Here is a 24,929-nt window from a genome sequence, read left to right on the forward strand (position 1 = left end):
TGCACTGTGGAACATAGTTTGGAATGCCCGAGCTGACTCCTGGGAGCTGAAAGGAAGAACCAAATGCGGAATACCCTTATCCATGGTATGTGGCACACACCCAACAGTTAGTAGTATTCATCACCAACTGATGCTGATGTAGGAGTTGGACAAAGGAGTTGGTCATGAATTCCGCACGTCTAACCTGTTCATGTTGGGGCAGAGGATGAAAGGAATGTGGAGAAACAGTGGGAATAGAATTCAGTTCAGGAGAAGAAGAAGTAGGTGAAGTGGAAGGCAATAACGACTGTATTCCAAAATACACTCCACCCACCAGTAGTATAGAAACAGTCAGAAACAGCAGGAATACTTGAAACAGAAAACATTTTGTTCGTACAACCTTATGCAATTTTGATCTTTGTGCCGACATCCTCTCTACTTCCGACAGCTTAGAGAACTCCATCCTCTAAAAACCGTCCGTAACGTTCTTGACGCACTTCGTTCTGAGTAGCGATTATCAATTCCCAGGAGTTCCCAGGAGTTCCCAGGAATCGACAAAAGTAACTGACCTAGTGTCAGGAACTGCTAAACAGAAGGAAGTACCCGCACGGCCCTACGGTCAACCCGGATGAAAGGTTTTCTTAAACAAACATTCAATTTAATACAAGTCTCTTAGCTGTACAAAAAGAGGAACACACGTGAAAAAGAACTCAAAAATCAATAAAAGATGCAATTGTTCATAATGTTTGTAGCAACAGTAGGGGGGTAATATGAATTCAAAAACAAAAAGGGATTTTTTTTATTAGTCTTTGTCACGTGAACGAAGAAAATATCGACTTCTTCCAGGTCGAGTTTGCTCTTCAAATAACTGTTCAGATTGCAATACAGTGTTCGATCGATCAGATGACAGTTCAGACCTTGAATTCTCCAATGCTGATGACTCAACAGATGTATCTGGCTGCGCTGAATTGTTTCCTACAGGTTGAGCATCACTGAACGGCACATAACGTAGAGGGGTCTCGGTCTCCGTTGCGGCAATTCCAGTTTTGACCCAGTTATCTGCTGGCAAAGAAATTGGGACTTTCTTTGTATTAGTGGCATGCACCCAGTTCTTCCTGCCTTCCAACCGAACTGCAGTCCTTGTTGCCAGCAGAACTTGAAAGGGTCCCACAAATCTTGGCTCGAGATTACGCTTTCTCCCAAAATTGCGGGTGACTACCCAGTCACCTGGTTGGAGCCGATGTCCAGGACCCTCTGTCTGTGCCGGTAGAGCTTCAAAGACCTGTTGATGAATTAAACTCAATTTAGCAGTCAGATCATAAAGATAATCAATCAACATTGGAAATTCGAGACTATCAAATGCCTTAGGCCTCGGAACTCCCCAAATGTTTGCAGGACGGCCGAACACAATCTCATATGGGCTAAGCCCTACTCGAGAGTGCACAGTCACCCTGGTCGACAAGAGAGCTAGAGGCAGGGCATCGGGCCATGACAGACCGGTCGTCGCTTGAATCTTAGCAAGTTTCAGTTTCAGAGTGCCATTGTACCCTTCCACTAAACCTGCTGACTGGGGATGATTTGCGCTATGGAATTTCTGCCGTATTCCAAGGCCCTTACACACACTCTTCATCACACTCCCCACAAACTCACTTCCGTTATCCGACCATACGATCCGTGGCATTCCATACCGAGGAAAGTATTCCTTCAGTAGGACTTTCGCTGTGGACAGGGCAGTATTATCTTTAAGAGGATAGGCCTCAATCCATCTGGAGAAAGCGCAAACCACAACCAAAATATATTTCAGGTTATTGCATCTCTCCATATGGATGAAGTCCAATTGGATAACTTCAAAGGGACATGTAGGAGGAGCAAAATGACCAGGTGGAGTGGGGGTGCCCTTGCCTGGATTATACATCAAACATACCATACAATTCTTAACCACCCTTTCAGCACACTTAGCAATCCCATCATTCTTCCATACAGGAGACAACAACTTACATATACCTTTCGCGCTAATATGTGACAAGCCGTGAGCCATAGTCACAACGGCTAGCACATATGCATCTGGTAACATCCACCTCTGACATTCTGACAAATCAACCCAACATCCATGCGCATCTAACTTTACCGTGCTTTCTTTCCACTTAGCTTTTTCAATCTCGGTAGCCTCATTCTGAATCGCTTTCACGCTCTCAACAGTGTCCTCACACATACCAGTCTCCGTCGGCCACCTTACTGAACTCGTAACGTACATTCGAGTTGCAAGATTCTTAGCTGTTTCCTTAGCAATCTTATCCGCAAACGCATTACCACGACCAACATCATCCGTGACCTTTCGGTGCCCGCTGCATTTAATGATTGCCACCTGCTTAGGCAATGTAAGTGCATCCAAAAGATCGTTCACGAGCTGTCCGTGTTGGATCTTCGTGCCATGCGATGTCATAAATCCTCTTTCTCTCCACAATCGACGAAAGCTATGTGCAACGCCAAATGCATACTGGCTATCAGTAAACACATTCACTCGCTTTCCTTTAGACAAAACACACGCTCTTGTTAACGCAATCAATTCTGCCGCTTGCGCTGAATTCTGACTCAATCTCGCAGTTTCCACAACCGTACTCAACGTCACTACAGCATACGCGGTCGTCACATCACCATTCGGCAACTTGAAACATGAACCATCAACATACAGAGTACCATCGGGATCTACCAATGGAGTGTTTTTTAGGTCAACACGACCCTTCGTTTCTTCTTCAGTTCTTAGATAACAATCATGTGGTGGTACGTCATCTGATTCCACATTTGTCAGCAACAATGTCACCGGATTCAGCACATTACAACGCTTTATTTGTATATGACTTGCCAAAAGTGTCAACTCGTAACCGGACAACCTTGCGCTCGTCAAGTGTTGAGTTTTCGTTCGATTCAAGAGAGTGTCAACTGCATGCGGAACCATCACCATAAGCATATTATCCATGACCAGGCCTGCAGATTGCTGGATGGACACCGCAGCTGCCGCTGTCGCTCTTAGACAACTCGGCAATGCTCTAGCTACTGGGTCCAAGGACGAGGAAAAATATGCACATGGACGCTGCTTACCGCCAAATTGTTGCGTCAAGACACTCAACGCACAACCCTCTCTCTCGTGAACGTATAGTGTAAACGGCTTACTGTAATCAGGAGTACCTAACACAGGAGCCGAACACAACGAATCACGCATATCAGAAAACTTTTCTGACACTCTTCAGTCCATGGCAAAGGAGTCGAAACATCCTTGCACGTGAGAGCTAACAATGGCTTCGCCAGCAATGAAAAATTTGGAATCCATTGCCTGCAGTATGACGTGATACCTAGAAAGGCACGCACATCTCTCTGAGTTGTTGGCACAGTCATTCGAGCAATCGCTGCAATCCTTTCTGGGGTCAACCTTCTTCCCTCCTTTGACAATAAGTGACCTAAATAAGTTACTTCTTGGCAACAATACTGTAGCTTAGAAGGTGACACCTTGTGATGTAAATCACATAGATGCTGTAACAGCGATACTGTAGCAGTTTTGCAAATCTGCTTAGTGTCAGCAGCCACTAACAAGTCATCGACGTACTGAATCAAGGCCGCACCAGCTGGTAACACAAACGCGTCAAGTTGACTCTTAAGAGCTTGGCTGTAAATCGATGGACTCTCACAGGAGCCCTGAGGAGCGCGTTTAAACCTGAAGCTGCGACCACCTAATGAGAAGCCGAATAGATCTCTGCTTTCCTTAGCAATCGGAATGCTAAAGAAAGCATTCTTCAAATCGATTACCGAGAACCAAGAGGCAGAGGCTGGAATCAGAGTCAGCAAAGCTGTAATGTCAGGCACCACAGGAAATTGTGGAATCACAATTTTATTTACCTCTCTCAAATCAATGACAAAACGGTACACAGGAGGCTTGGATGGATCAGTTTGTTTCAAAATAGGTAACACAGGACTTTTACACACATTTCCCCGAGTTTCCTCAATAACATCCTTCTTGATCAAGTCATAAATGATCGCTAATAGAGCTCGTTCACCATCAAGAGAGATACGATACTGAGGGATACGTGGTAATCGCACATTCGATTTCAATTGGACAACATAAGGTGATATGTCCAGCAGGCCCACCTCATTGGGACCTGTTGCCCACAAAGACTCAGGAAGAGAACTCAATTCCGGTGGGAGCTTATCAGTTGACAAGTACATAGGAGAGATCACTCTCTGACCTAATGTAAGCTCCACTCCCGCAGGAGAACAATACATAGTCGCATATAACCGCTTCAACAAATCCAGGCCCAAAAGATTCTCACCACAACCAGTAGTTAAAATCAAAGGAGCTTCTAGCTCACGCGGCCCAATTGTAAGGGGCAAAGGGCTAGAAACTGGATTGCTAACCGGGGCGCCAGAGAATCCAACGGAAACATTCGTTAAGCCAGACAAAGGTGCGCCAGGGAGTTTCGAATGCATGATGGAACTTTTCGCTGCACCAGTGTCCAACAGAAAAGGCTCAACTACGCCCGATGTGGCAACTGCGACGTAAGGCCCTCTCTGATCAACCGGAACTGATACTACTCCCTCTCTTTGTCTATGGCTGTCCTAGTAATTACCGTCAGCATCAATGTCATGCTCGACGTAATAGTCATCCACATGGTACTGTGCAGATCAACCAGACGATGAATCGCGCTGATCAAAGCAATTGTTCGAGTCCGATGAAGTAGTAGAACGTTCATTCTGATTTTGAGAGATACCGCGACCTCTACCACGCCATTATTTCGGTCACGTAAAACAGGACAATGAAACTTCAAATGGCCCTCACCCCTACAATATGCGCATTGATTATACCCAAGCATAGATCTTGGTGTAGAAGAGTCAGTACGCGACTGCGTCCTAGAAGACTGTGATTGCGATCGATTTTGCTGTTGTGAGTCATTTTGATTCAAGCGCGGAGGATACGCTTGCTGCAACAAAACCTTAGTTTTAAGCTCCTTCGTTTTCTTATCTGCACGATCACTTTCTTCCTTTTCTCTATTTTCGTAATATTGAGCCGTTGCTAATATTTGAGCAGTGGTCGAAACAGCCCATGAACTTTCGGAATTTTTCAATTTGTTGCTTACCTCAGGCAACAAATTTGACACAAATTTATCAACAAACAATCGCTGGCCTCCCTCAGTGCTCATGTCCTGACCACTATGATCGATAAATGCCTCCTCAAATCTAGTAAAGAAATCGGAGACACTCTCGTCTTTCTTTTGCTTGCACGCAGACAGTTTATCCCAGTTAACTCTCATTGCTGGCATAAGTGTCTTCATAAGTGTAATGATCCTTTGGGGCAGAGCCGTAATTAACTGTTCAGGCTTAGCCCCACCAACTTGTAGTGCGTCAGCCGCTACAAGTGCGGCCCAATCACCGCCTAACTCAGCTGCGTGATTCTCTTGACGAATTTTCGCCCAAATCGGTTGCGGTACTACGTTACCAAACAACATGTCAATATCGGCAAGGTTCATAATAGTAGCATCCACAAGTTGAGATAACTCCTTATAATAACCTGCCGGATTTTTCCGGGGGTCAGGCAAAGATTGTTTCACCTGCAAAACTTCCGACCGATTCCATGGGAGGTGTATCCAGACTCTCTGGAAGTGTGGCGGAATTGCAGGATTAGCAGCAGCATCACCTGGCATCCACACTGGGGGAACTTCTCGCATGGGATACTGACCAGGTTGTGCTTTCCAATCTTCAGTGTCGTCATCAAACAATACTCGAGGATGCACTGTAGATCGAAAGGCTAACAGACGCTCTAAAGCACATCGGACATTACTGCCTACAATCATACCGTTCGAAAACTGATTCTGGGGTTCAGTCATTTCAGGCGGTACATTGTCTACCTCATCATTATTCCACTCCTCTCTTAAGGATTTACACGTTTCCTCAAACACGAATCTTTGTGTGGGCTCATTAAATTGAGAGAACGTGTCAAAAACTATGCGCGGGGTGTACTTAGCAGGATGTCTAATCCATTTACGCGTCATTTTCACTAACGTCTCACTCTCCCTACCACCAGGAATTTGACTTCGTCTCTGAGAGAGATCAGAAACATCGGACCCAAGTATCGGTCCGAACAGTGGAGAGTAAAGATTAGCCACAGCATTAGGTATGTGACTACGGACAGAAGGAGAAGAGGAGAGAAGCACAGGGGCAACAACATGAGGACTGAACGTAGGAGCAGTAGGAGTAGCCAAGATAGCAGAAGTAGCAGGAACAATAGACTGAGAAGGTATAGGCAGTGGAGCAGTAGGAAGAAGGGCAGGTAAGGGAGCAGGGACAACTTGAGGAACAAAAGGGTTCGGAGGAACAGGACCAACGGCAGGCTGGCCAGCAGCTGCCGGAACAACAGGTTGAGGGACAGGAGGAACCACAGGGACTGTAGTATCCTGTGCATAAGGAGGTGGTGATTTCAGTAGATAGGACAGCAAAGGGTCCTCTACCACTTCTTCTCCCTTCTTATCAGAACTTGACGGTAAAACCGGATAACATTTATACACCGCCATATGATGCAGTCTAGCAAAAACTTCCTTTTCCTTCTCGTCTTTGTCTCGCTGATACTGTTCTGCTTTTCGCATCACTGTAATAATACCTTCTCTCTAATTTTTCTTAATCTGTTTGATTTCTTTCTGCTTGGCCTCTTTGCGCCATAACCGAAAGGAATCAAACATGGCTGGCCTAGCTTTCTTTTTAAACAATTTCTCTTCAAGATTATCTAAAATTGCAGTTTCAAAACTACCATGGGGTGGCCAACTAAGGACACCATCATCTTTAGTGTAACGGATCCAATATTCATTATATACGATAGGGCCTACTCCGTGTCGACTATAGAGCTCATAAATTGGAGTTCCAGCTGGAGGTATCGGACATGAGTCCTCCAACCGGGAATCCGTACCGCAACATTTAAGGAAACCAAACAAAGTACTACGGCCAGGCATCGTGCACACTAACCGAGTTCACAAACTTCAAGGGTTATCGAATTACGATGTCCTCGCAAAAATGCAAGACCCTCGGTTTTTGGCAATTGCAATCGTCAAATAAAAACTCAACAACTAAGAACCAACAACTAAGAACCACAAATGCAATGGAACCATGCAAACAACCAAGTTTCAACAGCAACAACCAAGGTTTCTGGGAACGACCCACAAATACTTAATTGAAAGAACAATGGCGTCACCAGGAAGGCCCGTCAATTGTCTCGCCGTACAAAGGACTATGCCAGGCGCCAAAACAGGTTGACAGTCAGGGCATCAGTCCGTCGCAGCCATCAGGAGGCGGGAATATTCGCGGGAAAAGTCTTCGGACCACTTATTTTGACAACAGGATCGATGAAGCGGGGTGCACCTTCCCTCGGAGATTTCACACGAAGTTCCTCACGATCGTCGGGCTTTGGACCGGTACCGCTGATGTCGCCCCACTATGTGCGCCAACTGAAGGACTGGGCTATTCTAAGGCCCAGCGGTACCAGGGAACAACACCTGAAACCTTCGTGGGTTACCTGTTCCGGCGTACAAATCACAGAGACACGGGACACTTCCTTCGGCGTCAAAGATCAGCGTTTATTTACTGCAGGGATACAGAGATCGCAAGAAGTACACAAAGTGTAGGTTCTGAGAGACTGCTTCGAATTGCAAAAGTGGATCGCTCCTTTTATACACATTTTCGTCATTGCACAACATGGCGAACAAATGGTTACAACTCAGTTCCCACAGTAAACTTCAAAAGGGTTGCTTTCATGTTTTCAGGAGCCCGGAACATAATTACAGTAACATAGCTGGTTCCCAACTGTAAAAGTACGTTATCCCACTATTAGGCACATTCCATTCTGGCTGTAAACGAGTTAAGAAAACAGGTGCAAGGAAGACAAAGACAGACAACAGATTGGAAAAGAGTGTAGGGGCAATATCGGAAACATGTTTGCAGGATCAAAGGATTCGTGCCTAATGCATGCACGGCTTAAACAAAAGACCGGCACGGCAAGATGAGCCTCGAGCGAAGCCATCTGCCTTTGCCGTTTCATCCCCCTCGTCATAAAGACACCCTCAAAGGAACATGTGTCTTCCGCAAGAGCTTGGGAATCCCAGGGTCACGAAGCGGACAGTGTCCGTTCGCTGACTACTTGAGGGCAAGAAACAAAATGGATGCCGTATCTAAAATGGAACCCGTGGGTTCAGATGAAGAAACCCACGAATAAGACGAACGGTGCAAAGTAGTGTAGCGAAAACGCATACACCCACTAAACTCGTCATTTGCGGTTCATAGATACCAAACTTGCCCATTTTCGAACAAGTCAAAAACGTCATTACGATTCCCACAGAACCTCAGTCGTCCACTTCTCATCCACTACCTTGAAGTATTTTTTCTTTCCCATCTCACAGGAACTTTATCCTTAACTCCTCTCAACAACTCCTTTACTCTCTTCCAGCCCGCGATATCCCTATTGTGCATCTGTAACCATTTGAAACAAGAAAGAATCCTTTTTGTATCACTCCCTCTCTCTGTCAAAACCATCCACCGCAGTATATCTTATGTAAGTAAAGAGAAAATCCCCCCTTCACTTGCATACACTACACTGTTGGCACTGAACACTGTTTCATGTAAAAATGGCTAGTGTATTCAAAATTGGTAAACCTTTACATATTCAAAGTTAAAATTTACTGTATACAATATTTTATGGCAGTATTCTGTTTTTTCTTTTACAACCAAAATTCACATTATGTAAAGAATATCATTATAGATTAATTTCAATACTATTAAGCACATTTGTTTGTTGTGAAAATGAATAATTCTGATTTATGCAACCACAAGGTTAACTATATCCAAATATCACAAGCATTACAAATCATATCCCAAGTTGATACAAAAGGGTTTCTTTATGGTTTCAATTGGTATTTGACCCTGTACCTTTTGGTTAGAAGGGTACGTCTTCAAAATGTGTGGACTTCTGTAGCCATGTCATTTCTCTCTTTACCCACACACTCCAATATTCGTTTCTGTCTTTGGTAAGCCTTGATGATGGCCATACATTGGTGTGGTAGAGACCACCGATAACCAAAACTCAAGTTAATCCCTGACTGTGGACATTCCTTTGATCAGTTTGGTTGAGTTTGGTGACTCATTTACCTTCCCAAAGACAGAGGTCCACTCTATTCCGTTAAACAACTGAGTTCATACCTTTGTTAGAGAAAAGGTAAGGGAGATTGAGACCTGACTCAGACAGAGTGTAGAAGAAGACGTTAGACAGGGGCATAACTGAAACCGCTGCAGCCCCTGCAGTACGGGTCCCCCAGTCTTCAGTGAATAAAGGGGACCCCCTCAGCTTGTTGTTGCTGTACATTTATGTGTCTCTATAAAGGAGCTGCAGTGAGCAGAATGCTCTGAGCTGACAGGGGCAGACCGAGAACTTAAGAGAAACAAAATAGTTAATTTGTGTCTCTTTGAGGCCCAGTCTGCAAGGCCTATTTCAAGAGTGGGTTGTGGCCCCCTCAGAGAAAGTGTCTTTCATAGAGCACTGCTAATCTGAGAGGAAAAGAGGTTGTTCTGGACTGACCAGAGCTGTAACATAGGCCCTGGCAATCCATGTGGTGCAGTGAGGCCTCCAAACCTTTAGGGGTCTGCAAATCTTTCAGAGGCTAGTGAATATCTTCCTTTCTTTCCGTTTCTCCACCATTCCCTTGTTACATATGGATAAATAGCTCATATGTCGTACCTTCCCATTGCTTAATAATGCAGTGTTACAAAATATTTTTTTAACCTTATGAGGCATTAAAAATCTGCTTTGGCCACTTCTCAAAACTCCAGATCTTTACCATGTCTTCTAGTCACAAATTTATAGGTTTACACCCATGTTTGGCATCATAATACTCCATGTACATTTGTTTAGTTCTATCAATCCTTGCTTTTTACAACTTCAGAATCCCACACCATTCTTTTGGTTTTTGGCATCCAACTGATATTATCCTTCGACAATGCAGTCCTGCCTATCATTAATTCAAAGGGACTATGTTGCATAGTGGAACATGGTGCTATCTTGAACGCCCATACTACATGGAACAATTCAATTTCCCACTCCATTCCACTGTTTTTAGATAACTGTATTGCTTCTTTGATCACTCTATTAAATCTTTTAACTGCACCATTCCCGGTAGGATGATAGAGTACAGTGTTTAATATCGTTGCACTTAAGGAAATTCTCAAACGCCTCAGCAATAAACTGAACCCCATTGTCAGTAGTGACTGCTTTGGGTAGCCCTTCCTTCTGGAAAATGTTCTCTGGGAATTTATTTTCAGTACAAGCATTGATGTACTTAACAACTTCTACCTCAGCCTATTTCAAGTGATCAACTGCAACAATCAGATACTTTTGCATAGAACCATGCAAAATCAGGCCTGTTATATCTACACCAATTTTCACCCAAGGCATCTCTGGAATGCTGCCAGGTCATAAAGGTGGTCTAACGGTAACAACTTTTATCCGCATTCTCTATTTGATATGCAAAACCTGAGCTTCCTTTCAATAGCCAAGGTCCTTTCTGGCAACCAGTACAATTACTGTATATGGTTTTTCATCTTGGCTATGCGCAGGTGCCCTTCATGACAAATCCATTATCCTGGGTCGCAGACTCTGGTGATATGACTCTTTCGTTCCATAGTATTTTGTTATCTTTGATAGGGAATTCTTCCATTACTTTCCAGTACGTCTTTAAATCATTGGGACAATTACTCCTAACAGGCCATTGCATTTCCACCCCTTTCCCAACCTTGGCTACACTATACTGCTCAATGTCTTCTCCTGGTGTATCAATTACCGGAAGTGGTAATCTGCTTAAGAAATGGGCTACCCTGTTCCTCACACAAGGCATATACTGTACATTATACTTAAAATAAAGTAGCTTCACAGGTAATCTTGCCAAACGGGAAGATATGTCATACAACCCTTTCGTATCCAGGACCTAAGTAAGTGGCTTATGTTCACTCCTCAAAACCACAGGATTTCCAATATGAATAGCCTATAGTGCTACAACCCTCACACACAGGCTAAAGCCTCCCGTTCTATCACTGAATACTTTTCTTCAGTGGATGTTAACGTATGGGATCCAAAGGCTACCAACAACTCTTCACCCCTCTCATTCACCTGCCTGAGATCTGCACCAATGCCTTTGCCACTCGCATCTATGGTAAATGTAGACTTTAATGTGGGATCAAACCCTAGTATTGACACGACCATGCACATTTCTCATTTCACTGACTCAAATTCCTGCTGGCACCCTGCTGACCACTCAAACGTGTTTCTGTTATTGATGAGTTGCCTAATGTTGCATGTCTTACTTGAGAACTTCGAATAAAATTCAACAAGAATGCTCTAACCTCGTCCTTACTGCTAGGCACTGGTGACTTCTCAATAGCCTCCAGCAAACCCTTCTTTGGCTTAATACCCTCCACAGGCACCTCATGTCCTAGGTACGTCACATTTTGTCTGGCGGACTTATAATTTTTTACTCTGCAGTTAAATCCTAGGATCTTAAAATATCCATTATCTTCCTAACTGCCTTCTCATGGTAAACCTTTATTTTGCCAATAATCAAGATGTCATCCTGAAAAAACATAATGTTGTTGACATCCTTGAAGAACTCGATCAAAAAACGCTCGATCATTGCTGCCATTGAGGCTCAACCAAACAGAACTCTTACATACCTAAAACATCCAAATGGAGCAATGAATGTTGTAAAACATTTGCTTTTCTTATGTCAGGGAACCTGGTGGTAAGCCGCAGTTGGTCTATTATCATGAACCATCTCCTCCCCTTGGTAACTGAAAACATTTCCCTTATTTTTGGCTAAGAGAACTGGTTTACACTTATATTCCTGTTGAAATCTCTCATATCGACACACAATCTGAGTTTCCCATTCTCCTTCCAGGCAATTACTAATGAAGAAACCCACTTAGATGCCTCCACTCTCTCAGTTATTCCTTCAACACACAATCTATTCCAGTTCACATTCAACTTCCTCCCATAAATCTAAGGGTATACTCCTTATTTTATGCACCTGTGGCCTAGCATACACCTGTGGCCTAGCATCACGTTTAGGCATGATTTTGTGCTGGAAACCTTTTTAACTCTCTGTTTGCGCCAGAAAAAACTTTGGGGTATTCCTTCAACACCTCTTGTTCTAACCCATCACTAGGTTGCACCGCTACCAATACTGGCTTTGGACTATTGGGGCCAAGTGCAATTCCCAACTCTCCTTGATTCCACAATCCCAAAACCGAGGGACCTGCAGCAGCAACATAGAGTCTACATATCGCCTCTCGCTTTTTAAATTTGAATGGCAACACTCTCACTCCCGCCATTTTAAAGTCCGCCCGTGAATGTTTTAGGACATGGATATGTAGTTTCGAACAAGTCCCCCAAAGTTGGAACATATTTCTCCTGCCACACCTTCCCATTTACTATAGTATAGGGTGAGTCGGAATCTGCTGTGACTGGTATAGTCATATCCCCTATAGTGATGTCACATTTTGCTTTTTTTCTATGTTGTATTGCACCCACAGACACTTCCTCGCTAACCCTCAATACACACATGTCCTCATCTACCTTGTAGGACTCCTCCAACCCTGTAGAGGAATCCTGCATAAAAGGATTCACACCTTTGTCTTTATGTTTCCCACACAACTTTACAAAGTGCCCAACCACTCTGCAACCTGAATGCCCTTGGTTTCTTGCGGGCATCTCTTGTACTTCGCCAGGTGCCATTTGCTTCCGCACCTAGAACATCTACCCTTGAATGCAGATTGTTCAGCCTCGTCTGTAATGTTTCCTCCTTTTAGCTCTTTCTTAGTACCAATTTTATGAAAATATTGTGACTTATTTTTAGCATGTATTTTATCTCCTACACTTTTCTATCCTCACCAGTCGTCTCCTCTTTATTTGAATAACTACTTTGGCACACCAGCCTGTCACTTCTCATTTTTTCACTCCACCAACAACTTCTTGAAGTGTCAACTCCCCCATGGTCCATGAATTGTCTTGGATGTTAGCATTTGCATCATACATGACTAACTAGTCGTGTATGAACTCATGTAAATTTGCAAATCTGCATATTAATGCTAAATTCTTTAATGCTGCTACATAATCCTCCACAGGTTCATCAATTTCTTGCTTCCTATGGAAAAACTTGTACCGGTCTACTGATTCACAAATTGTAGGATTAAAGTACAAGTCTGTCTAAATCCTCTAATGCATCTTTCTAAACATCACCCTGCCCCTGTGGCCTGGTATTCTTCTGTATATGAATATAAATCTTTAACCCCACCAGCCCCTTAAAACATGCAATAAAATCTTTTTTTCAGATGTTAACTCCTCATCATTCTTGAAGAGTGATATATAGTTTTCAATATACTCCTCCCATTCATTCCATTTTAATACTGGCTCCCCTGTAGCTGCTAAAAACAGTTGTGGGTGGTATAAATTCCAAAACACACAAGATGATGGACGGAACGTTACACATTGGCAAAACATTCACCCCCAGTCACAGATCTGGGTTTAATCCATCGTTATTTTGCTCACCACGCCACCCCAGCTCAGACATGGCCATATGCAAATCAGTCTTGACCCTGTGCCTCATGGGAACAGTCCAGCCCAAACTGCCAAGCCATGTCTTCCCTGAACCGGAATCAAGGATCCTAGGACCAGTTTCTGGCTATCAGCCGTCATCAGCCAGGATAGCTTGACTCCAGTTATGTAGTGAGTACAGGAGCCACATCTGGTCATACCCTTCCCACATAGGGCGAACAGCAAAACACACAAGATGATGGACAGAATGTTGCACATTGCCAAAACATTCACCCCCAGTCACAAATCTGGGTTTAATCCATCGTTATTTTGCTCCCCATACCACCGCAGTTCAGACATGGCCATATGCAAATCAGTCTTGACCCTGTGCCTCATGGGAACAGTTCAGCCCGAACTGCCAAGCCATGTTTTCTCTGGACCGGAATCTAGTATCCTAGGACCAGTTTCTGGCTATCAGCCCTCATCAGCCATGATAGCTTGACTCCAGTGGCGTAGTGAGCACGGGACTCATGTCTGGGCATTCCCTTCCCACATAGGGTGAACAGCAAAACACACAAGATGATGGACGGAATGTTGCACACGTTCCTTGATGCCATAATTAATAGAAAGGTTCCGAAGCCCAGTTACTGGTGAATTTACACCCAGTGTTTTTATTTTTTTGAAGTACCCGTGTGTATACAAACACGAAATGCTTCTGTAACTCTAATCAAACGGTGCCTATTGATGAAAATTCCCTGACAGGCCTTTGTCATTAGATTCTGCTTTACTCAAGTGTGCCTGTCACAGATAACAACAGGTTTCCGTCATGTCACAAGCATGCCTGTCACTGAAGGAAACAAACAGAGATGCCAGCACGAACTTCGCAAAGTGTCTATTGGGCTAACAATCACTTCCGAATTAAATTGCCTTGCAACGCATTTGGTGTAGGTAAACGCTTCCATCTGCTGGTAAATACACTATCCGTTTTTCCAAAAGATGGCTGCCGTTTGTCATTGGATGTAATTCTCTACAGCTGGTTGGCCTTGTGTAACATGACTGCAAACACTTTTCTTTCAACATCCAATAGAGCTTCCTTTCGCACATGCACACGTGTACTGCTCGTCTTGAGCTATCACCACACGAGCCTTAAGGTTCCCCTCACGCTGGTGGCAGTAGTTGAATAATGGTTTGACCAAAAGTAAGTGGGCAAATTAAAGATTTACCTCATCGTATTTCAAATGAGCTGGTGACAAATTAGGTCTAAAGCAAATCCTTAGGGGCATATCATCAAGCTCAGGAGATAAAATTATCGCCGCTTTAGCGTCCGTTTTAGCGTCCGTTTTCGGAGGGAAAGCTGTGATAATTTTATCGCCTAATCAGCAAAGTCATGCTATCGCGTGAATCCTTGCATTATCGCCCTTTCCCCCAATGCCCTTCTTTGCATCTCTAATGAGAGGCAAAAGTGGGCGTTCCTGCCCTTTTCCCCCCTCCTTTTCCAGCGGGCACACAAGACGGGTCTTTGGGGTCAGTGGGAGCTGACTTGAAGCTATGCCCAGAAATTTTGGGCCTAGTTATCTCCTGATTTATTAATTCTTTGTATGGTTGGTTATTTGTTAGGGATCATCCACACAGACTTTTGCTATTTAATATGCGAGGTGTGGTTCAGTAATGATATTAGTACCTGGTTTATACGGTGATGCCCATGAAATTGAACGGTGCTTAAGTACCGGAGGAATTGTTTGATTCCTGATAGCTGTTGCGAGACATCACCGGTACTAACACCTTCCTTTTCATTCAAGCCAGTGCGCATGAGCGAGGGATGAGTGTGTTCGATTGACAGGCATGCGCCTCTTCGCCGCCATACTGCACTTGCGCATTGAGATACTTCCTATTTGGACATCACCGGAAAGAGTTTCCGCCTCTCCCCTTGCCCGCCTTGTCGATTCAAAACTCCACGTTTCTCCGTTCTTAATTCAGTAACGGTGAGCGTCTGGACAGGGGTAGGTGTATTAGAGGCAGCACCCGCATATTTTTGTAAGTACCAATTCGTTTTGGCTATTATTTTCAACTAACTCCACTGGCACGTTCACAATTTTATTTATGTGCCTGGTCTGTGTTTATTGTTTCCACAGCCCGACTGTACGCGGGCGTCCATTCACTTGACCATTGGAGGAGTGCTTTTACTAGTGCTTGGTAAGCATGGTGATGGTGTACCACCTGTTCCACGGTTTGGTAAATTCACCATATTTTAACATTGGCAGGCTCCTACCTCATAGTTGTTATACGTCAAACCACAACCATGTAGCCGAGCCTAGGTGCTTTATTTTAACAATATAAGCGTTAATTGAGTCAATTGCTCTTTGTACTAACGGCCCCCGCCCCTTGGTGGATCTATCCCGTGTGCCTGCATAATTTTTCTATTTGAAACTAGGTGTACACAATAGTGGCACTGTGTGATGCTTCAAGTTGTTACTAACGCTCACATATGGTTTATCTTGTTTTCTTGTTTCCTAGGTATCAACCAGGAGCAGCTTCTGTGTAGCAGCTGAATTTACATAGAGGGTATGCAGGTCCCCTGACCCGCCCTGGTTGAGATAAGAGGGTTCTCATTTTTAACTTTTATGTATTATGTTTACGTGCACTTCACTATTTATTTTTGGTCGTGAAGAAGCGCCAATGACCTACGGGCGACAGAGGCGCGAAACATGTTGACCGTGACTGTAGACACCCAGGCATAGTGGGCCTTTTGGAGTCAGTCATTTTTTAAGCAGTACTCTTAACTGCCAAGGGTTCAGCAAGACAAAACTTAACGCTGCTTTCATACCCTTGGAATTTTATCACACTATCACGTTTCGCGTATTTGAATTACCCTCCTTTACCCTTTCCCCACACACCCGCATGCAACATCCGGCATTTCCTCAAAAAAAGATCTCCGATAAAGTGACCCTTCGGGGGACCCGTAGGGAATTGCAGCGCCGGCCCTACGAGGAGCAAAACACCCGATGATGAAGCATGACATCCTCCGGGGTGTGTGAGGGCAGCAGAGGATGTTGAATGCCTTTCCCTCTCATATTAGGGTACTTCATACCTAGGATTACCTTTCCCTTATCCTTCCCTGTTTTTAATGCATGGGTGACTGTTTGCACCCCAATATATCAGTGACTTTTGCACCCTTATATAGGAACTTTGTCCTCTTTTTATTATTAGACTTGTATCAGGAGCATGGACACTGGACCTTTATTAGCTCCTTGGTGTCCTCTTTTTTGTATAATAATTGGAGAAATGTCACTAAGCGACATTTCTCCAATTATTAATGGGCACGCTAACCTGCCGAGCGACAAGCAAAGTAGCGATAACCTCTGTTATCGCTACTTTCCTTATGCATGCCTCAAAACTGACTTAGCCATGACATCCTATGTAAGGTGGATATCATGGCTAAGTATGCCTTGCCCTATCAGCAAGTTTTCGCCAAACCTTGTGCGATTATCGCTGTATTTCTAGCGATAATCGCACAATCAGCAGCTTGCGCTCTGAATTTTTTCGCTTTGGGGAAAAGCGTTGCTGATAGCACGCTATCTCCACGATAAAATTCAGAGTTGGCCGGCGATAATTATACTTGCGCTAAGAGTGCTAAGAGCTAATTATCGCATGACGTTGATGATATGCCCCTTGGTATGGCATCTGCGGTGTTAAAATTAACGGTCCTCACAACAGTTCTAATGGGGACAGGCCCAGCTACACCAGTCAAGTGTAGATTCTTCATACTGGGAGTATGCTGGTACCCGTCCCCAAATCTGTACTGAAGAAGCTAACTCGTACTTCTTGGTAAAGCTTTATTGCCGTAATCCTGGTGCAACATAACGCTGATACTTCAGCTCTTAACCGGCTCTCATCACGAGCACTCGTTCCACCCTCTGCGCTGCATATTACCTAGTCAACATTCTGACCCATGTCATAATTGCAATTCTATTACATAGACAGTCTTCTATGTTCACTACAATTACACCACTGGCTTTAGGTGTCTACCCAGCAACGCTTTGTTGAAACATGAGACTTTTTCAAAAACCTTCTGAATCTGAGAAAGATATATCCCACTCTTCCAAAACTTTGGATTACACTCCATTCCACACAGGTGACTCTCACGAATGAGGGGCCTTCCCTCCACATCTGTTGCAGTGGAATGACAGATATGTAAAACAGACCAGCACATGTGACATTCTGTAGAATCTACTTAAGGGTATCCATTCCTTACATGACTTAATAACAGATCCAGAAGATCTCCTTTTCAGGATACACAGACCCTCACCCAACTAGGCGGGGAACTTGTGGCAAACAATAATCTATAAATTCCTTTGTTAGAAAGTGGACCATATTGCTGAATCGGGTCATAGGCATTCATCAGGACCTCTTCCAAGGCATGCCCTACTCTATATCTGACTCTCTTGAATGATACAGAAATTGTTGAAGGTAGCATAAAACAAATATAAACATGCATACAAAGACACACACGACAACTATATGTACGGTCAAACTGAACCGGTTACCCTAGAGTCTTTTGGGCCTATATCAAAATAATAGGACATTTAATCCTTTTTAGACTTCCTTTATAAAAATGTAGAAAGGGGTTTTCTTTTCACTTGCATTGTAATACCACATACTTATCACCACATGTGAGCCCAGCAAACACATGCATCATCACACTTGTGAGTTTCCACCAGTGATATATTAAACATATATAAGCAAACTTATTGGGTATTGATAGGGAAGTAAGTGTATGATCATGAAGGGTCGGTTTACCCTAACCCTGGAGATTTCAAGGCCCCCTTGGAAGCAAGGTCCTGGTGTCCTTGTAGTCATACTCTGTAAAAAGAACAGTCAATATCCAAAGTCCTGTCATTACACTTAAATGTTTAGCCCATGGATTCAAAAGGCCCTTTGACAGAAACAGCTTACTGCCTCAGGAGGAAACATTGGCAATTCACCTACTACTTTGGCTCCTGTGCTTGGAATGGTCTGGGTAGATGCAATGCTTGCCTTAAAAGGGGACTGGGTAGGTGTAGGTCAGCTACAACCCTTCCTGAATGGGGGTGTTTAGTGCCATGGCATCATGTGCATGCATCCGATTATGTGATGCTCACGCATTCAATGACGTTTCCATTTCAGAGGTTGGTGCGAGCAGTGTAAGGCACGAATGCTACATGCAGGGCTCAACCACAGGCGCCCCAGCATAAGAGGTCTTCTTCTTCAATACTTATTCGGGAATATTTTGAAAACCTGGCATACATTGGTAGAAGGCTCATTTTTGATACTTTCATACAACAGATCAAACGAAAACTATATACCTTGGAAGAGATTGTGTATGTGTATACGCAGCCTTTGGCAACAAGAAAGGGATTGCAACCCAATGTAATGCTAAGGCATTATGTAAAGAAAACTCTGATCCAAGTATTTCTTAGGCGGGCAGTAATTGGTGTTGCTAGATGAATGCAGATTTGTAATCAATTATATCACTAAGTTATGTTCTGTGCTAGGAATAATTTCCTAAGCAGTGGTGACCACGGTATGCTATCAATCAGGCCAGGTTTGTGTGTCTTTTACTCTAATCTATCTGTTTTTTCCGACAAGTATATTAATGATGTTTTGGTGATTTTGCACTGTTTCTAGAACGACCCAGGAAAGATGCTTCTCATCTTTTTCCAGAAAGTTGGTTGTCATGTTCGTAGTTGGACATCAACGTCGATGCCAGGAAGTGAATTATTCTGAACTCCCAGCTGGACCCCTTGATGTTTGATATGTTCAAAGACAATGCCTCTTGGTGAATTAGAATTAGAATTGTTGTGGCTGGTCCAGTTTGCCAGTCAAGGAACAGTGTGAGATGTTTGATGTAACAGTGTGTCTTTGCTTCACTTTTTTTTCTCTTGTGCCTCACCTCTTTTTCTCTGCATCCTCTGGGGCTCAAGCAGTGTTTCATCTGCTGCATGGTTTGCCTGTCCTGCGCCTGCTCCCAGGGCATCCTCACTGTTGAGGTGGGTTGGCTATCCTGGAGGTGTTTTACGCACCAGAGTGCTGGGCAGGTGGCATATGCGGCCAAGAGTTTCCCACAAGAAACGTGTGCATTTTTCAGGAGCTAAATGCTGACTTACTTCGAACTGCACACAAGCCTGTAGTGGTCGAAATTTAGGCTTGCATCTTTTTCCTATTGTAGGGAATCAATTCTGTTTGTCGCATATTTTTCCAAAGTAACATGGAAGCTGCAAGCATTTACGGGATCACACAGAGATCTGAGATGTAGTAGCCTTTAAAAGGTGAGCAAGATGTGTGTAAGGTGCGTTGCAACACTTCATCTTCATTGCACTCAACGCCTTCGTGCATTCCAGTCACTTGTTTCCTGTTGGGTCCTTTTCGGTCCTAGAGGTTGTTTTCAGCTCTGCTTTTGTTTCCCCTCTTTAGTTGCTCTATTTGGTTTTCTTCTATCATCTACTGATGCCCTAGGAATTACTATTTTTGGAACCTTCTTTCTAGTCTCACATTTCTGACTTTACCTTTGATGATAAGTGGGCAGAGTGGCATCCCTAAGAAGGTTTCTGTTATCATACCAACTGGCTTTGCGACCTAAGGTAAGCATAGGTCTTAGGTTGGCTGTCACCTTACAATTGCTCTAGTTCACAAGCTCACTGACAATCAGTAGCCTATTTTTCTTTGAAAGTAGGCAATAGACCTGATACTTTTGGAAAATTAATTCATGCTATTTCGTAAATCATCTGAGTCTAGTACATGTTGCTGCATGAAACATTTACACAACCTCCCGAAGAACTAAACTAACAGTGCACAAGAGTTTATCTTTAAATGGGATGGGAACAGTATTTTAGGCCCTTTGACTGTGACTCTCTGAAAAAGAATGTTTTAACCAAGATTCAAGCAGTGCTAACAGTACCTTAAGTATTCTTCGGGCTGCCAACATCCTGATACTGAAGGTAAAGTGTAAGAAGATTAAGGGTGAGGGCAGAAGAAGTGTTACATGAAGAAAGGGAGCACCTAGGTCTATCTGTACTACAGAAGAAAACAATTTGAAGAACATTTTGGAATAGTTTCTGAAATTTGATATGAAACAATTGCAGTTGTAGATCCAAAGCTTGATCGTCCCAGGGGTGCTCTGGAACAGAGAGCTTTTGGCATTCCACATCCGCATGGAATTAGCCTAAAAGTGAACCCATCATATCCCATTACCACATCATGTCATACATTTTAGATACTCTACCTTCATCATTGACATTCCATCCAGTATGCACACAGACTGTAGAAGGAGGCACACCATTGCCTGAACCAGGCAAACATATTGGCAGAACATAATGATCCAGTTGTAAGGGTTCAGCTAGTAGCAGCAGTGCAATATCATAGGCTTTTGAGTACGTTTTGGGAAAAATAAAAATTTCCTTAACTAAACGTTTCTAGTGAGAAAAAAGAAAACACACCCGCATTAATGTAATTGCACTTCATTTCGATTCAATAACTAGATAGCATAATTTACATCATAAACAGTATCTACATTCCTCCACCGAATGAGGGATGTTGGCCTATTACAGGTGACTAATAGTAGTAAATATTTAATCGGTTATGTTCATAATCATAAAAGAACATGATATCACAATACATATAAATCAAGCATAAAAACAACATACGTACAATATAGATATAAGATAAATATACAATAATAAAATACACAGATATAAAAACCTTATAAAAATAACAACTCCAGTATCTCAGGTATAAAAATCTACTGATGGCAGCAACAGATGTAATCAGGCCAGAATGCCTCGATCAAATAACGGCTTTTAAAAAACAGGACTCAGTTAATATAATGTGTTCACTGGATAGAAGCTGGAGAAACGTAAGGGCAGGTCGAACTTGCTTGAAATTCGGCTAATTATAAAATATCTACAGAACATCATGAACATCATGAAATGTAGGGTGTTCTGTCAGCTCAACTTCCTTATCTCCAATTTGCACTAATGGTAATCATTATTCTCTGTCTTCTCCTAGTGGGTGGAGCTTGTTGGGTATATTGGTTCCCTGCGGCTGCAACATTGTGTCTCCACAGTGTACGGGTAGTGACTCATCAGGGCTGTGCTGGGGCTGTCTCCTATGGAAGCGCACCAGCATAAGCGAAAGTTGCGGGTTAAGGAACACCGTGGGAGGCGGTCCTTGCTACGGGTGGTGTTGACCGCTGATTCCGCACTACCCGTGCAACCATAGAAAGTAGCCCTACGGCCAGGACGTACCCGTCCCCGAGCAGCATGAGTGATTCGTTTCACTCTCACCCCCACCCGTAGCGAGGACCGCCTCCCAAGGTGTTCCGTAACCCGGAACTTTTGCTTACGCTGGTGCGCTTCCATAGGAGAAAGCCCCAGCACAGCCCGGATGAGTCACTACCCGTTCACGGTGTGACGAAACACGTGTCGGCTTTTTGTGCTCTTGTTGTACTGATTTTCTATGCAGAACAATTAAAACCTTTTCTTAAAAAAACACTCTGTTGAAGTACATTACTCCTCCTATTAAGCCTAACTCTTTCTGGTTCTCACCTGAGAACTGCGTACCTCTGTCGTGTGCACAGGACACTTGTTACATTGTACTTGACCAGAGATCCTTATCTCTGTCTACCCAGGGGCTATTTTCAGCTGGTTTTGTTCCCCTGACCAGTCTTGCACCGACCTCAACTACCTGACAACCTCTCACACTCTGGGAACACGCAGAGCGCCAGACCTCCTGACACCCATCAAAACCATCCCGTTTCTTCACTGGTTTGAAGTGTTGACAGCTAATCAGATCGCAGCATGAGGTAGGGAAGAGTTGCAGATCCACTGCATACCCTATATCTACAACTGGAAATTTCTGTCAATAACTCCGAAACTAATGAGCAGATTTGTCCCATTTAACAAAAAAGGCGCTTTCTAGGCCAACAGCTATCTTTCTACCAAATTTGGTGCAATTCCGTTCAGCAGTCCGGGCTGTAGCTCTGTCTAAAGTTTTCCATGGAAATTAACATGGAGAATACCCATTTTGGGACAACGCCTTTTTTATGGCCCCCGCTGGATGGATCACCTCAAAAAATTTAACACAGCAGCTTAAGTGAATGGCAAATTAGGTTTAACAAATTTGCGAAGATTCGACAAACAAAATTAAAGTTACTGGCAACTGAAATGCATATGTATATATGTATATTTCACTGAAAAAACTTAAGGTTACAGGGACATTATAGTTACAACCACATACATACCCAGTTACAGACCCATAGAACCACATGCACCCCTACCACAATCACTCATACACCCACTCACACACCTACTCATGAACCCACAAAAGTACCCAGTCACACATGGATACACACAGCCGTACTGCCACTCACATAACATATGCTAGAAGTAGTATCATTCATTAGTGGTACACAAAGTATAGTCATTTAACTTTATAGTATCTTAGTATATATCTTTAAGTCTCAGAAACTTTCACAAAACACTAACACTCACTGGCTGATGTCATCAGTAATGTAATTCGAGATGTCATCAGTGATACCATTAGTGATGTCACTGACTGTGTCATGAGTGATGTAATATGTAAAGTTACAAGTAGTGCATTGCGTGGTATAAGTTATAGTTTGCTCTGGTAACTGTAACCTTTGTATTTTCCAGTGAATTTCTATGTTTTTTTAAATTCTGTTTCCTAACTATAATGTCCCTGCAGCCTTTGTTTTTTTCAGTGATTTTCTGTGGTTACTAACATTTTATTTCCTAACTATAACGTCCCTGTAACCTTTGGTGTTTTTCAGTGAATTTGTAACGTTTTTTAAATTCTATTTTGTAACTACGTCCCTGTAACCATTGTTGTTTCAGTGGTTTCCTAAGGTTTTTATTAAAAAAATATTAATAACTGTAACCTGTAATGTTTCAAAGTGGATGTGTCAGTACCTGTGTGGAAGTGTAATTAGGTGCATGAGTCTCCGAGTAGGTCTACGAGTGTGTGAGCAGGTCTGTGACTTAGTGTGTGATGTCTGAGTGGGCCTGTGAGTGTGTGTGAGTCTTTGAATGGGTACGTGAGTGGGTGCATGAGTGCCTGAGTGGATTTGAGAGTGGGTGGGTGAGTCTCTCAGTGGATCTGTGAGTGGGTGCTGTGAAATCTGACAAAATCTATGTACATAGACAGCATTCATTTCACTTCTTCTCCCACTCCTCTCCCTGTGGGCACCATGGATACTGTAAATTATTGACCGTATCACCCTGCCAGTAAGAACCCGTACCCCTGTGCATATGTACGGCCATTCTAGGCACCATGGCCCTTTTTACCCATTAGAATCCCCAGCTTCCCTCCTGCGCGTATCTTGCACCCCCTCTCTCATGTATAGGCCATGAAACCCGCTCCCTCTACGCGATCCTGATGTGAAAGGTAACCCTCCTGCTTGACCCAGGCCTTCCCCATTTCCCTCTCGAAGAAGCATCCTTCGCCTCAGCTGACATAGCCCCCCCCCCCCAGTTGTATCTGGCTGCCCCTGTTCTCCCATGTACAGGTCATAAGATCTCTCTCTCTCTCTCACTGCGCGACTCTAGCCCTGCACGCACCCTGACCCCCTCCTTCTCCTCACATGAACAAGTCATAAACCCTCTTCTTCCGCAAAGCCCTGTCCTTGAGAGTCACGGCCGCGCCTGACCAGCACCTCCTTCCCTTCCATGAATGTCCCTCTGTTGACGAGCCTTCCCTCCGCGCTCGATTGTCCACGCAGATATGAATACCACTCCTTTGATGACCCCTACCCCCGAGTCCGGCTGACCACACATGTCCGAGGCCATCGCCTAAGCCAGGGGATACCATTTACTGCCCTTATTGTATGCCTAGCCACCCCACCCCCCTGGGCCATGATCAGGCGTACATCCTACCAAAACACTCAGCTGCGTGATTGCCCTCCCCTCTTATCAGCAGGTCAAAGGTCCCCATTGTGAACGTATGTGGAGTAGGATCGTCACGAGGATTATAGGAATGTTTTCCTTTTGCGACACACTGACCTGATTGTATCATCAAAAGATTAAGTAGGGTGTTTTTACATCTGATTGGTAAGGTGGCTCTATCCACCTGATTGATTGATTGTTTGTATTGAAAGTCGGTATTTGTATACTGGCATTGTTTGTATTGAAAGTCGGTATTTGTATACTGGCATTGTTTGTATTGAAAGTCGGTATTTGTATACTGGCATTGTTTGTATTGAAAGTCGGTATTTGTATACTGGCATTGTTTGTATTGAAAGTCGGTATTTGTATACTGGCATTTTTTTTGTTGAAAGTCGGTATTTGTATACTGGCAT

General features: G+C 43.6%; 1 protein-coding gene across 2 annotated transcripts in view; it reads right to left on the reverse strand.

Moving 5' to 3' along the window:
- OVCH2 (ovochymase 2) overlaps positions 1-24,929 on the reverse strand; it is a 1,017,769-nt gene that overhangs the window by 72,936 nt on the left and 919,904 nt on the right. For both annotated transcript variants that reach the window (XM_086955909.1, XM_086955910.1), the window contains one exon: positions 20,841-21,030. In XM_086955909.1, coding sequence (XP_086812035.1) covers positions 20,841-21,030 — 190 coding nt within the window. The remainder of the gene's footprint in view (positions 1-20,840; positions 21,031-24,929) is intronic.

The sequence above is a fragment of the Lissotriton vulgaris genome, chromosome 2_1, assembly GCF_964263255.1.
Source record: "Lissotriton vulgaris chromosome 2_1, aLisVul1.2, whole genome shotgun sequence".
Lineage (NCBI taxonomy): Eukaryota > Metazoa > Chordata > Amphibia > Caudata > Salamandridae > Lissotriton > Lissotriton vulgaris.